Here is a 15279-nt window from a genome sequence, read left to right as displayed (position 1 = left end):
CAGTTAATGTCATAAAACTAGCAAGCTAAGACAGTAGTAGTACTGAAAATGTAGTGTAAACATGGCTGAAAATGCGAAAAGAGGAACAGATAAACCGAATCAATTGAGTGAGTCATTTACACTGGAACTGCTCCGAATTATTCAAACTTGTGACTTTGATCATTCCTTTCAAGCGATTCACTAGCAAAAACCAGATCAAATTAAAAAGTATTAATCGCTTGTAATGATTTTAAACTTTACCTATTCATCATTTGATACAGATCAGATGAGAATTTTGGAGCGGATTCATTTGATTTAGATCCGGACATCAAATCGTGTATTGCGAATCAATTGGTTTGAGACTTCAAAGCAGGTTTGCAAATCATTTTATTTAGATCGAACTTCACGTATTGCGAATCATTTGATACAGATCAGGATTTTGGAGTGGGTTCACAAATCATTTGATTTAGATTGGAACTACAAGTATCGTGAATCTTTTGATTTAGATCGAACTTCACGTATTGCGAATCATTTGCTTCAGATCGGAACTGTTTCGTAAAACATTTAATTCAGATCAGGACTTGAAAACGCTTATCGGAACTTTGTGTATCATGAATAATTTGATTTAGATCAGGACTTAAAATCCCGTATTGCGAATCAATTGGTTCGGGACTTCGAAGCAGGTTTGCAAATCATTTTATTTAGATCGAACTTCAAGTATCGTAAATCAATTGATTTAGATCGGGACTTCAAATTGCGTATTGCGAATCAATTGGTTTGGGACTTCGAAGCGGGTTTCCATATCATTTGATTTAGATCGAACTTCACGTATTGCAAATCATTTGATAAGATTGGGATTTTGGAGTGGGTTCACAAATCATTTGATTTAGCTCAGGACTTCAAATCACGTATTGCGAATCAATTGATTTAGATCAGGACATCAAATCGTGTATTGCGAATCAATTGGTTTGGGACTTCGAAGCGGGTTTCCAAATCATTTGATTTAGATCGAACTTCACGTATTGCAAATCATTTGATACATTGGGATTTTGGAGTGGGTTCACGAATCATTTGATTTAGATCAGGACTTCAAATCACGTATTGCGAATCGGGACTTCGAAAGCAGGTCAGATCATTTGATTTAGATCGAACTTCACGTATCGCAAACCATTTAATTCAGATCGGGATTTCGGAGCAGGTACGGGAATCATTTGACTTAGATTGGAACTTTAACGTAAATCATTTGATTTAGATCGGGACTTCAAATTGTGTATCGCAAATTATTTGGTTTGGGACTTTGGAGCAGGTTCGTGAATCATTTGATTTAGATCGGAACTTTGTGTATGGCGAATTATTTAATTTATATCAGGACTTCAAATCAAGTATTGTGAATTAATTGGTTCGGGACTTCAAAGCGGGTTCGCAAATCATTTCATGATTGAATGATACATGCTCCAATTCCTGATCTGAAATGATTCGCAAATCATCTTTCAGATTGGGACCAAAGAGTATCGTGAATTTGATTTAGATCGGAACTTCTGTTTAACTTTTGGTTTAGTCAATAATCAAATTCAGTATGCCGTTTTTTTCAGGCTTTCGTGCATGCCTTAAAACATTGTACATGTTATTAAACAAGTATTTGCATTTGTTTAGAATCATGTCATGTACCCTACCCTGTCTGTGGCTAATGCTGCGTTCCAGGCAGGTTTTTGAGCTCATAAATCGCGACTTTAAAAGCAAGTTGGCAAGTTACGCCAAACTGCCTAAGCGCATTTATTATTATTACATTATTAATTTGTTTGCAACGTTATATTGTCCTAAAGTCTATTATTTCACTGTGTACCACTTGCATAAACACCACACCTGTAGGTATTGACATAGTGGTTTCGCGGGCTATGTCAAGTCAGAACTCGGAACTGGGAGTACATCGATCTAGTACTAGTTCACGAGTGGGAAATCACGGGTTTGACTGCCGTTCAGGTGCACTTTCACGGGTGGAAGGTTGGAAAAACACGAGTAACGGGTTGCCTGGAACGCGGCATAATTTAGTGAATTTCTGAGGTTTTCGCTTTTGGATAAACTTGGTTAGGCCTACACCCATATTGTAATTTTCTTTTTTTCTTTTTTTTTTAAGAATAATCATCTAAAATATTTGCGATTTGCTATTGACAGCAGTGGTTTTTGAACAAAGTTGATAAAAGTGAGGAGATCTAACATTTGATATCAGTGTGTGAAACGTCGCATGATGGTATATGGTAGCCTAATAATAATAATACGGTAGAATAATAATCACAGGATTTTCCATAGGCGGCGATGAAACATATAAAACACTTTATATGTTTTGTTATAGGTGCTGTTGTTTTTGTTGGTTGGGGTCACAAGGGGGTTAGTCATACGAATTAATAATTGTCAAAACGTATTTTAAAATGTCTCAGGAGAATTTACTGGAGTGGAAAGTATGTCCTCGCTACACCTGACCAGGTAAAGGTGTGAAGCAGATGCAGACGCGCGCAGATCTCGGCCCCGCCCCCGCCGTCCGATCGCGCCAGTGATTGGTTCACACCTGTTCGCGAGCAGAAACACAACAACACCTGAGAGAGGTGAGACTGTCCCGGCTGAGCTGCTGGGACGCGCCCTTATCAACTGGACATGAACCCTTGCGCCGGTTCACGCAGGCTCGTTTAGGATCTGTGGGAGTCTGGAGTCTCAGGATGGTGAGGTCACGACTGTGCTCCTGCTGCTCCTCATGTATTGTTTTCTTGTTAATATCGCTACCGTTTTCTTGCGTTCAAATCACAAAGAGGTCAAAACTATTAAGACACGAATCCGAGTGTCAGACGGAGGTCAGATAGAGCTTTGTTTTTTCTCTTCTGTAGAGCTTCTGTCTGGGATCTATCCTTATATTTGACCCTTTGTTGTGTTTTACTGCACACACACACGCTGTTCTATTGCTGATAAGAGGGACATTTGTATTTCCTCGTGTCAAAAAGACAAAGGTGCATTTGTTGCTTTTATCTGTTTTCTTGGTTAAAAACATCAGTTTGCAGTTTCAGGTTCACATTGTAAGTGAGAAACACATGGATGTGTCTGTGTAAACTGTTTAATTTTAAGAGGTTATTGAGAGTAAAATAATTTATATAGTATTTTTTGGTCAAAAAAGCATAGGGTTTTATTTAGTCATGAGTTATAGTCATTGTATGCATTTGGTAGATGCATTAAAACAAGTAAACATTTTTGCAAAATGTGAGTTCCTTGCAATGCATAACTGTTTTTTAACCTGCTTTTTATATATTATCATCAATATTTTTTGGTTATAAAAATGCATATGAGTAGTATTTATTATATTAAGATAAGTTATTATAAATATAAAACTGGCCTGTTTGAGTTTATATATAATTGTAAAATATTGTTACATTATTTTATATAATATAAGTATTATTAAGGTTCTTATTACTCCTGAGTTTCTTTGGTTTTTCAGCATTTTTGTGTATTTGAACCCTTTCCAACAATGACTATGATTTTGAGATTCATCTTTTCACACTGGGGACAACTGAGGGACTCATATGCAACTATTACAGAAGGTTCAAACACTCACTGATGCTCCAGAAGGAAACACAATGCATTAAGAGCTGGGGGTGAAAACTTTAGAACAGATGTACAGATGTGTACGTTTTTCTTATTTTGCATATTTTTTTTTCATTTAGTACTGCCCTTCAGAGGCTGCAGAAGATAGGTACATGTTTCCCAGAAGACAAAATCAGTTAAATTTACCCTGATCTTCAAATTCCAAACGTTTTCACCCCCGGCTCTTAATGCATGGTTTTTCCTTCTGAAGCATCAGTGAGCATTTGAACCTTCTGTAATAGTTGCACATGAGTCCCTCAGTTGTCCTCAGTGTGAAAAGATGGATCTCAAAATCATACAGTTATTCCTGGAAAGGGTTCAAATACACAAAAATGCTGGAAAACCAAAAAAGGACTTCAGAAAATGACTTTTCTGAAGAACAGCAGGCGTTTAACTGTTCAGGACAAACAAGGGACTCATGAACAACTAACACTAAACAAAAAAACACAGCTGTTGATCATTCAGGTAACAACACAGTATTGAGAATCAAGTGTATGTAAAGTTTTGAACGGGGTAATTTGTATAAATTCATCTATTGTTTTCTCTTGTGGACTATATGTAAACATCTTCTATGTGAAATATCTTATTCAGGACAGTGCTAAATAAACAATAACATGCATTTTGTATGATCCCTCTTATTTTGGTAAAAGAATTAACATTTTGCAGATTCTGAATTTTTGACCTCAATTGTACAGTATATGCTTTATTAAGTAGTATAAGTAATTGCAATATTGGTTTAAGGTATGTTATGTGTGTGTGTGTGTGTGTGTGTGTGTGTGTGTGTGTGTTTATGCGTTTGGTGGCAACAGCGTTGCAGGCTCTTGGCAACAGGCCTAAAATGTCAAACACAGATTCCCACTGGGGCCTCGGTGAGGAGTCTTACATTCACCACGGACTTTCTGTGTTTTTAGTGTATCTGTAAGATACTGACAGTGGTACTGGAAAGGTGTGTGTGTGTGCGTCAGCACACAGTTTCCCCTTATTATTCCTCCTAGTTATACTTTAACTGCGATAGTCCTGCGTTGTTTGACATTCTGATCATTACAAAGCATGTAGTATTTCACCTGTGTGTGTTTTGTGCTGTATAAAGGTCAAAAATTCACTTATCACTTTTCCAAAAGTATTTTAATGAAGCTTTCAGACACTTTCAGGAAATAAAATGATTTTGTGTCTCTGCTGTAGATGCGTTTCCTGCTGCTGTTCAGTCGTCAGGGGAAACTGCGGCTGCAGAAATGGTTCACGGCTCTCAGCGATCGTGACAAGAAGAAGATCATAAGAGACGTCACGCAAATGGTGCTGGCACGGCCGCCCAAGGCCTGCAACTTCCTGCAGTGGAGGGATCTGAAAATCGTCTACAGGAGGTCAGAGGTCACTTTCTTATCGCATGTGCTTTCTGTAACTTTCCGACGCTGCCGCTCTCTCCCATAGAATAATTCCACTTGACTTTACACCCAAGTTAATGATCAGCCATCCAGCCCTAAAGCATTATGGTGCATTTACAGTCGTCTTTTTAAATCTTTGCACATTAAAGTATCAGAGCAAACATTGTATTTGCCCATTATGCATTAGTGTTATTGCATTTCAGTTCTAAATTAAGGGAAGTTTGCATAATAGCAGTACACACTGAAAAATAAAGGATGCAAAACTTCATATGTAGGGGTCAGTTATTTGAAATTGAGATTTATACATAATCTGAAAACTGAATACATAAGCTTTCCATTAATGTATTATTTGTGACCCTGGACCACAAAACCAGTCTTAAGTCGCTGGGGTATATTTGAAGCAATAGCCAAAAATACATTGTATGGGTCAAAATTATTGATTTTTCTTTTATGCCAAAAATCATTAGGAAATTAAGTAAAGATCATGTTCCATGAAGATTTTTTGTAAAATTCCTACTGTAAACATATCAAAATGTAATTTATTATTAGTAATATGCATTGTTAAGAACTTAATTTGGACAACTTTAAAGGTGATTTTCTCAGTATTTAGATTTCTTTGCACCCTCAGATTCCAGATTTTCAAATAGATGTATCTCGGGCAAATATTGTCCTTTCCTAACAAACCATACATCAATAGAAAGCTTATTTATTGAGCTTTCATATGATGTATACATCTCAGTTTTGTAAAATTTAACCTTATGACTGGTTTTGTGGTCCAGGGTCACATTTGTTTGGATAGGACAACTATTTGAATATCTAAAATCTGAGGGTGCAAAAAAAATCAAAATATTAAGAAGTTGTCCAAATGAAGTTCCTAGCAATGCATATTATTAATCAAAAATTGAGTCTGGATGTATTTATGGTAGGAAATGTACAAAATATCTTCATGGAACATGATCTTTACTTAATATCCTAATGGTTTTTGGCATAAAAGAAATATCAATAATTTTGACTCATGCATTGTATTTTTTGCTATTGCTACAAATATATCTGTGCTACTTAAGACTGGTTTTATGGTCCAGGGTCACCTATGATCCCATAGGAGAACTTTTACTTGAAAGGTTTTCTTAGAAAACCGTATTCAACCAGTTCTTGATTAGAAGTTGTTCTGAAAAGTTGAAAATGTAAGAAAAGTAAGAAATGTGTATTTTTAAGACTGTACTGATCCCTGATCAGCCTATGATTGTGTGTGTTGTATGTAAAAACATTTAGTCATTCAGAGAAGCTCGAAAACTATTGACATTGACCTCTGACCTCTGTCCTACAGGTATGCGAGTCTGTATTTCTGTTGTGGTTTGGAACAAGATGAAAATGAGCTGCTCACACTGGAACTTCTGCACAGATACGTCGAGCTGCTGGATCAGCACTTTGGCAATGTAAGGTTAAAAAACAATAGTTTATTTAGAGTTTTTAAAGACATTGATACTTTTATTCAGCTAGGATGCATTAAATTGATCAAAAGTGACAGTTATAATGTAACAAAAGATTTTTATTTCAAATAAATGCTGTTCTTTTGAATTCTCTAATCATCAAAGAATTTTGAAAAACAAACTTTAATAGTTTCCAGTAAATCAGCATATTAGAATGATTTCTGAAGGATCATGTGACTGGAATAAGAACTAAAAATTCAGCATTGAAATCACAGGAATAAATTACATTTTAAATAGAAAGCAGTTATTTTAAATAATAACATTATTTCAAAATTGTACTGTTTTTGCTCTATTTTGGATCAAATAAATGCAGGCTTGGTGAGCAGAAGAAATATTAAATATTTTACTGTTCAAAAACTTTTGACTTGTAGTGTATCATGGTTTCCATAAAAATATGAAGCAGTTTTCAGCATTAATAATAATTAGAAATGTTTCTTGAGCAGCAAATCAGTATATTAGAATGATTTCTGAAGGATCATGTGACTGGAATAATGACTAAAAATCAGTTTTGAAATCACAGGAATAAATTACATTTTAAAATATATTCAAATAGAAAGCAGTTATTTTAAATAATAAAAATATTTCAAAATTGTACTGTTTTTGTTCTACTTTTGAGCAAATAAATGCAGGCTTGGTGAGCAGAAGAGACTTTAAAAAAACTTGTTCAAAACTTTTGACTTGCAGTGTATCATGATTTTTACATAAAAAAATATGAAGCAGTTTTCAGCATTAATAATAATTAGAAATGTTTCTTGAGTAGTAAATCAGCATATTAGAATGATTTCTGAAGGATCATGCGACACTAAAGAAGTAATGATGCTGAAAATTCAGCTTTGATCACAGAAATAAATTACATTTGACAATATATTCACATAGAAAACAGTTATTTTAAATTATGATATTATCTCGCAATTTTGCTGTTCTCACTGTATTTTTGATCAAATAAATGCAGCCTTGGTGAGCAGATAAGACTTAAAAAGAATTAACAAATCTTCCCGACCTTGATCTTTTGAACAGTGTGGCATATATAGTTCAGAGTAATATTAGTCATCCTCTTTGTGTTTTCTAAATCTCATGAGTCATGTTTTTATGTTTTTGTCATACCTGTGTTGCAGGTGTGCGAATTAGACATTATTTTTAACTTTGAGAAGGCTTACTTTATTCTGGATGAGTTTGTTATTGGTGGAGAAGTGCAGGAAACATCCAAAGTGTCTGTGGCCAAATCAATGGAGGAAGCAGATTCTCTTCAGGAGGTGAAACACACACACACACACACACACACACACACACACACACACACACACACACACACACACACACACACACACACACACACACACACACACACACACACACACACACAAGCTTGTTGAGGTGGTGATTCATCATGTTTTCACAGATGTGTTCGTACTACATGTACACAGCCTGATCTGGTCTGCTCCACTGTTTGTTTTTCAAATAAGCTATTACCTGAATGTTATAACCTCATGAATATATGTATGTAATAATTCCAGTGGTCAAATATAACCCAGAGACATTGTGTTTTGTCTTTATCCTTTGACAGACAATGGAGGAGTATTTAAACAAACCCACATACTGAAGAAACATCTTCAAGCCATCACTTCAGTCCTCAAAGACACAATAACAAAAACGTCATATGCTGAATGTGTTTAATTGAGCTTTCATACAAAGTCACAACACTGAAATGGCAACACTGTGCATTAAGCATTTCAAACTATATTTGAGATAGTGGGAATACTATTATTCAATTATAGGATTTTAATATCAAATGTAGCACATTTGGTTTTAGACAATCAGGGAGAGTTACAGTCAGTATAGATGTGGCTGTCGACCACAAAACCAGTCTTAAGTAGCATGGGTATATTTGTAGCAATAGCACAAAAAAAAAAAAAGAAACATTGCGTGGGTCAAAATTATATTTTTTCTTTTGTGCCAAATCATTAGGATATTAAGTAAATATCATGTTCCATGAAGATGTTTTGTAAATTTCCTTCCATAAATATATCAAAACTTAATTTTTGATTAGTGATATGCATTGCTAAGAATTTCATTTGGAACACTTTAAAGGTGATTTTCTCATTATTTAGATTTTTTTTGCACCCTCAGATTCTGGATTTTCAAATAGTTGCATCTCGGCCAATTATTGTCCTATCCTAACAAGCCATACATCAATGGAAAGATTCATCAGATTTTAGATGATGGATCTCAATTTCGAAAAATTAACACTTATGACTGGTTTGGTGGTCCAGGGTCACATATATACTTATTATTCATCAAGGATGCATTAAATTGATCAAAAGTGAAAGTAAAAACATTTATAATGTTAAAAAGTTTGATATTTCAAATAAATGCATTTCTTGATTTCTGAACTCATTTTTGATCACATGACACTGACGGCTTGAGCAGTGATGCTGAAAATTCAGCTTTGCAGCACAGGAATAAATTACATTTTAAAATGTATTCACATAGAAAATAGTTATTTTAAATTATAATATTATCTTGCAGTTTTGCTGTTTTTACTGTATTTTCGATTAAATAAATACAGCCTTGGTGAGCCAATGAGACTTTCAAAAACATTAACAAATCTTCCCAACCATTATCTTTTGAACAGTATGCAGCCTTGGTGAGTAGTGTTTCACTAAACTGTAAAATTAGCCCTCTGGTTTTTGTCTCTTTGTCTCATTCAGTAACTCTCAGACAAATATCAGATTTAACTTAACTAACAGAAGAAATATTTAAAATATGAAAAGTGTTGCAAGGACTGGCCAAGCTGCCTACATAAATCTTTAATGTTTTTTTCATTATTAATATTATTAAATAATAAAATGCATTTTAAAAACAGTTTGAGAATGTTGTGAAAATTGTGAATTGTAGCATCAATACAGCTTATTCTATACATGCATTTAAATACATAACCAAATTTTTGTGAATGCAAATGCATTTTGGCTTGCACATGAAACAGAAACCGATTAAGATTTTTTTCTCATGCAAAGGCTGCAGAGGTTACTCGGCAGTGAGAGAAGCACTACACAGAGGACCATGTTGTGAACAAATGCTTTATTTACCTCTGCCATGTCACACATGACCTCATCACACGCACAAGATAGGCTATTGACTGACTGAAAACATAACTGGCGTCGATAAGAGGGAGAAAACCTGGGTGTGTTCATATGTCGAAGAGGTAACTAGCTTATTTACATTGTTCTATTGACTAAGAAACAAATTCATCGGTTTACTAAAATACTCTTTGTACAGAACAAGAAATGAGAAAAGCCGGAGCACTACATTGACTAAAGGCAATTGGGGGATATATTTGTTTCAAAATACTTTATTATATGACAAACTTCAAACAATGAGTATAATCGTTATCTACACATCTACATTTCAGGGACTGTTTTCGCCTCAGAGTCTGTTTCGTCAACGTCGTCGCTCTCCGGATCCAAATATCGAAGGATTTGCAGCATTGTGTTGTTGTCTAATCCTGTCGACACATTCTCATGATTCGCGGGTCTTTTTTCTCCCGCGCTTTTTTCGAAGTACTCGGGCTGATCCTCCTCACGTGCACGTCTCTGTCCATGTGCAAACATTTCCGACGCTAGGTAATTAGCAAGTTCGTCTTCCTCGCCGGCAGTGTCGTCATAATCATCCCTGCTGGTTTCCCTCTCGTAGTATCTTGGCATTTTCGGTTGCGTTTGTCTGTGGTTTTGTTGTACTGCGTTTATCAGCTCAAGGATGGTCATTATGTCCTGGGTGACTGATGTCTCAAGCGGCCGCCGGTGAGGTGCTGCGGTGAAGGTCTTGTGTGCATTTACATACGAAGTACGTGGCTTTGTACGTGACTTCTCATTTTGGAGAAGCTCAAGCACTTCCTCCGGTGGGATTCCTAGCTTCTGTGAGATTTTGATTATCTTGGACAATGCACTGGGCATGGGCTTAACTTCCCTCTCCTCCTTGTCATCCTCTTCTTCATCTTCATCTTCATCTGCGTCTTCATCCACATCTTTTTTTTCTACCTCTCGGTCACTTTCTTGCTCGCTCTTACTAGCCTCTTGTCGTTTCTGCTGCTCCTGCTCTTGCTTTTCTAGGATTTGCAGAAGATAGTAGTCCATGAGCTTTGCGATGTCCTCAGGCTCTTCCTCTTTTCCTCTCTGGAACCAATCAGGTTGGTTAGATCTTTTGACCTCGTCGTCTTCCTCATCCTCCTCTTGCTCATCATCCTCAAGGTTGCGATTAAACCCATGCCTCTCTCTTTCTTCTTCTTCTGTCTCTGTTTGTTCCTCCAGAGGTGCCCATTCATCAGTTCCCATAATGTCCTCCAGGACCATCTTCCTCTGCCTGTACAAGTCATTATCATCATCTTCATCCTCACGTTTGCTGTTGGCCTTAGTTGTTGAGATTCCACTCAGTTCCTCAAACACAGACTGAAGCGTTGCCAGCTTCTGAGGTGTGTACTGTTCTTCTGCATTCTCGTTGGTACGTTTGAGAGGCTGCTCCTGATCTTCTTCATCCTCAAATATAAGTGGGAACTTTCGTTGTTGCCTCCGGCTATCTGGATTGCTCCACGAGGTCCTTCCGTAATTCTCAACCGAAGGTTTCACTTCTAGTTGTTCCTTTGCTCTTGGGAAGGGGTGGACAGTATATCGAGGTTGAGATGGTGTGAAGACCTTCTGAGAGGTTTTCTGAGGCACCATGTGTTCCTCGGTCTGTTGTAGTGTGGTAAGCACCGCTTGCAGCAACTCTTGAGCTTTATCTTTCTCTTCCTCGCTTTCGTCCATGCCTCTATCCATTCGGGCAGGAGCTGCCAGTTGTAGCATGGAGCGAACGCTCTCCATATCATCTGAAGTGTCTTGCTGGCGCTCGTCTTCAGGTGGGGTTCTCTGGCTGAGGCTTTGGATGTAGCGTAGGGCTCTGAGCATCTCGGCACTTGGAGAAGGACGCATCTGGGATGCAGGTCCGTAAGAGGCGGGTTCACTTCCGCTCAGACGATGCTCTCTTAGCGTGGCTGCTTGAATTCCACAAATGAGGGAAAGGAATAGGGGTAGAAGAAGGATTGAGGGGAGGACGAACACCCCTGTTGCGTAGCATCGAGATGATGACGACATGTTTTACCTGAGAGAGGGAGGAAGGGAAAGAAGAGAGATGGTGAGTCAGATAGTTTTTCATGACAAAGGTACAAAAGCTTTCACTGAAGTGGTACCCTTTCAAAACAGGCACAGAATGTACCATTTGTAACCCTGGGACTACAAAACCAGTCATAAGGTTCAATAATTGGAATTGCTCAGTTTCTTCTTCTTCATGAATTGAAATTCTTCAAATGAATCTTTGAGGGCCTAAACATGCTTGAAAATTCATGAAACTTTGCACACGTGCCAGAAATGGAGAAAATTGACATCTGATATGGGTTTCAGAAATGAGTGTGGCAAAGTGGCTTGATAGCACAACCAAAAAAATTTAAATGACGTGCCCCTTAATGTTTCACATACAATACGAAATTCAGAAGACACATGTAACACATCAATACCTACAAAAAAGTCACTAGGTACGAAGTCCGAAACCCAACAGAAAGTCTGTTATTTAAAATTTTCTGACATTTCCAGACGTGGTATTTAACATACTCCTCCTAGAGATATAAACAGATCAATACCACATTTGGTCAATGTAATCTAAAGCCCGTTGTGGTGTTAAATTGCGAAGATCTTGAGGTTTCGTTAAAGAGTGTGTTCATGGCAGTCTGACAAACTTCGAAATTTCGCCATGAAATAGGAAGTTAGTCCTGGCCTGAACACATATAAAGGCAAATATTCAGTTATAACCATAGCGCCATGTTGGCAACAGGTCATGTTTTACACTAATTCAAACATAACATGTTTAATCTACACCAAACTTCATATGTTTGGTCAAAGTCCTGGACTGAAGACATTTGCATGTAAATATTCAGTTATAGTCATAGCGTCACCAGCTGGAAGTTAAGAACATATAAATGACTTTGACATATTCCTCCTATATTTACCACTTTGAATGCAAATTGTTCACCGTTCACTGTTTTCCTGAGGCCACCGGGTGCAACGCTGCTTGCAGCTTTAATTAAAAAATGTTTTTTTACAAACTTTATACATCATCTTAAGGCTTTCCATTGGTGTATGGTTTTGTTAGTATAGGGCAATATTTGGCTGAGATACACTTATTTGAAAATCTGCAATCAGAGGGTGCAAAAAAAAAAAAAAAATCTAAATATTGAGAAAATCACCTTTAAAGTTGTCCAAATGAAGCTCTTAGCAATGCATATTACTAATCAGATATTGAGTTTATATATAATTTACAAAATATCTTAACAGGAACATGATCTTAACTTAATATCCTAATGATTTTTTTCATAAAAATTGTTAACTGATAAATTTAACCCATACAATGAATTGTTGGCTATTGCTACAAATATACTGATGCAACTTAGGACTGGTTTTGTTGTCCAGGGTCACATTTAGGTACCATTTTGAGGTACAAAGGTGTACCTTTAATAATAATAAAAAAAAAAGATGATAGCTTTTGTACTTTTTTTTGCAACAGATAGATATGTTTGCGCTTACAATTTCATGCATATTGATTGTTCTGTCATCAGTTACTCATTCCAAACCTGTAGTCAAGTCAACCTGGAAGTGTTGTTTTGGACCCCATTGACTTCTAATGTATAGGCAAAAATTTTGTTCAAAATCCCTTCTTCTGTATTCCACAGAAGCCATACAGGTTTGGAATTACATGAGCATGATTAAATGATGACAGAATAGTTATTTCCAGATTACCTACTCCTTTATCTTCCTACAAAGACCTACCCTTGATCACTTATTGCTGTCTTGTTTACAATGCTTAATTGACCACCGCAGGTCTCGCTCTGTTTGTATCTCTCTCTCTTTCTGACATCTGTTGAAAGCCTGTTGATGAGTGTTTGCGGAGCACTCTGAGAGCCTGCACTGAAAATCTCATTAGTTTCTAAATTGCTGCCGCGACTAAATGAGTCATACCCCGTTGCTACGGGAGACCGTGCGAGGATCCGCACTGCTGTCGAACCGCAAAGTGCCGTCAAACGGAGAGGAGGAGAAAGCCCCGGAGCACGACATCCTGCTTACTTCAATCTGTTAGATGTTTATACGTATTTTTAAATGGGAAAATAGTAGGCAGAACTTCAACTTGGACATTTTCCGTTAGGTTTTTACCAAGTTTGCTTTTAATTTACATTTTGTACAATTTAAAATAAACACAGATGAGTTTTAAAATAACCGTTAAACGAGAATTTTTAAATTGAGAATGTTTTTTTTTTTCATATTAGAGAAGGTCAAACTAATTAAACCCGTTTTTATTTTCAACTTACTGTTTATGAACGCATCTCTCATGAGACGCGTCTCACGGTTGCGCGCAGCAGGTTGCTGATATATAAAACAAAGAGTCCAAACGCGTTTCTAAAGAGATAAACCTGTCATAAGTGATGTATTCCGTTCTAAATGAGTGTTCCAAAGCAAAAACCTTCTTACCTTTGCTTTCGGTCTGTTTTAACGGGGAGTCGTGAGTGCGTTGCGCATCGCTCTCGGTGTGTTTATGGCTGAGCAGCACCGAGCGCGGAGTCTCTCTCTCGTCAGCACCGCGGACAGCTCCTCCCGTTATAAGAGACGCCACCTGATTCGTGCGTCACTGAAACAACATACGCAAAAGGGGCCACACATGCACACACACACACACACACACACACACACACACACACACATACACATGCACTCCAGACAATTCAAGGTTATTTATTTGGAATGCAATATCAAAATGAGTGGTTTCATGCATGCATAACCTTGAATTCGTCTTATTATTATACATGGCAGCTAAGTGCAATGAACTTTCACTATGGCTTAAGTTTGATTTTATTTCAAAATCATCAATTTTGCATTTTTTAGTGGTAACCATGGCAATTTTTTGTAAGGAAGCACAAGAGAGCCTCTGATTAGAGGTTTCGGTGCCAAAAGGCCCCTTGTGAAGACAAAACCCACTCATTATGACCTTCTCTCTTCATACGAAGTAGAAGCTCTTGAGTTTGAATGTGATATTATGATAAAAAATGAGTTCTGATACATGGCCTAGAATGCTCTCGTTAGCTCGTTGTGCCAAAAGAACATATAATCATATAATCCTTTAAGCATATTGAAAATGAGGTAGGCTAAGCTGAAAGCATCATGGGCACACATGCGTCTCTTATGGCTGTGAGTTTCTGGTCTTGTTGATTTGACTTCATCTGTAAAGCGTCTGGCGAGCGATGAGTCACCAGCGGAGAGCTGCAGAGGAGGGGAGAGACGTGTGAGACGGGGACTGACGGAGAGGGAGACAGGAGTGGAGTTGGTGTTTTGATGGGAAGTGACATGGCGTGTGTCTGGGACGGGGTTGGCCGCCGTTGGCTCTGGTTCTGGGTGGCTGGCGGCTGGTTTTCTGAAGTGAGCGTGTGTTTGGCAGTGTGTCAGGAGCCAGTAGGAGGGAGATCTCCGTTCATTCAGAAATGCGCTCTGCTGCTGTGGGTGGCCGACTAGCATTCACAGCCTCATTCAAAACCTCTCTGAGTATCGAAACACACACACAGAGAGTTCAGCGTGATGGTGCTCACTATATCAAAGCTACAACCAAGCATTTATTCTCTTCTCATCTCATCTTTTTCATCACATCAATTCTTTCCTATCCTGACTTCCTCTCTTCGTTTCTCCTAGTTTGTTTTCTATCATCTCTTCTCCTCTTTCCTGTTGTTTTCTCATTTCTAA

General features: G+C 37.5%; 2 protein-coding genes across 2 annotated transcripts; one reads left to right on the top strand and one right to left on the bottom strand.

The window, feature by feature from the left end:
• Positions 1–2565: 2565 nt before the first annotated feature.
• On the top strand, positions 2566–8712 carry LOC141285354 (AP-1 complex subunit sigma-3-like). The gene is made up of 5 exons (XM_073818373.1): positions 2566–2693; positions 4786–4964; positions 6313–6421; positions 7591–7728; positions 8040–8712. The coding sequence occupies exons 1-5, from the start codon at positions 2691–2693 to the stop codon at positions 8073–8075; spliced, it is 465 nt and encodes a 154-aa protein (XP_073674474.1). The 5' UTR covers positions 2566–2690; the 3' UTR covers positions 8076–8712.
• Positions 8713–9534: 822 nt separating this feature from the next.
• LOC141285353 (secretogranin-2a-like) lies at positions 9535–14138 on the bottom strand. Its single transcript, XM_073818372.1, has 2 exons — positions 14020–14138; positions 9535–11605 (listed from the first exon to the last, which is right to left on the bottom strand). Exon 2 carries the CDS (start codon positions 11596–11598, stop codon positions 9874–9876), a length of 1725 nt encoding a protein of 574 aa, XP_073674473.1. The 5' UTR covers positions 11599–11605; positions 14020–14138; the 3' UTR covers positions 9535–9873.
• Positions 14139–15279: the final 1141 nt, after the last annotated feature.

Source organism: Garra rufa, chromosome 14 (assembly GCF_049309525.1).
Source record: "Garra rufa chromosome 14, GarRuf1.0, whole genome shotgun sequence".
Taxonomy (NCBI): Eukaryota; Metazoa; Chordata; class Actinopteri; order Cypriniformes; family Cyprinidae; genus Garra; species Garra rufa.
Note: the sequence above shows the minus strand (reverse complement) of the source record. Positions and strands in the feature narration are given on the sequence as shown.

What these genes read in the sequence shown, in the direction of transcription:
- LOC141285354 (XM_073818373.1), top strand. An exon ending in CTGAAAATCGTCTACAGGAG is followed by an intron (nt 4,965 to 6,312) that starts GTCAGAGGTCAC and finishes TCTGTCCTACAG; the next exon opens with GTATGCGAGTCTGTATTTCT. An exon ending in TGGATCAGCACTTTGGCAAT is followed by an intron (nt 6,422 to 7,590) that starts GTAAGGTTAAAA and finishes CCTGTGTTGCAG; the next exon opens with GTGTGCGAATTAGACATTAT.
- LOC141285353 (XM_073818372.1), bottom strand. Translation starts at nt 11,598, where the DNA reads ATGTCGTCATCATCTCGATGCTACGCAACAGGGGTGTTCGTCCTCCCC.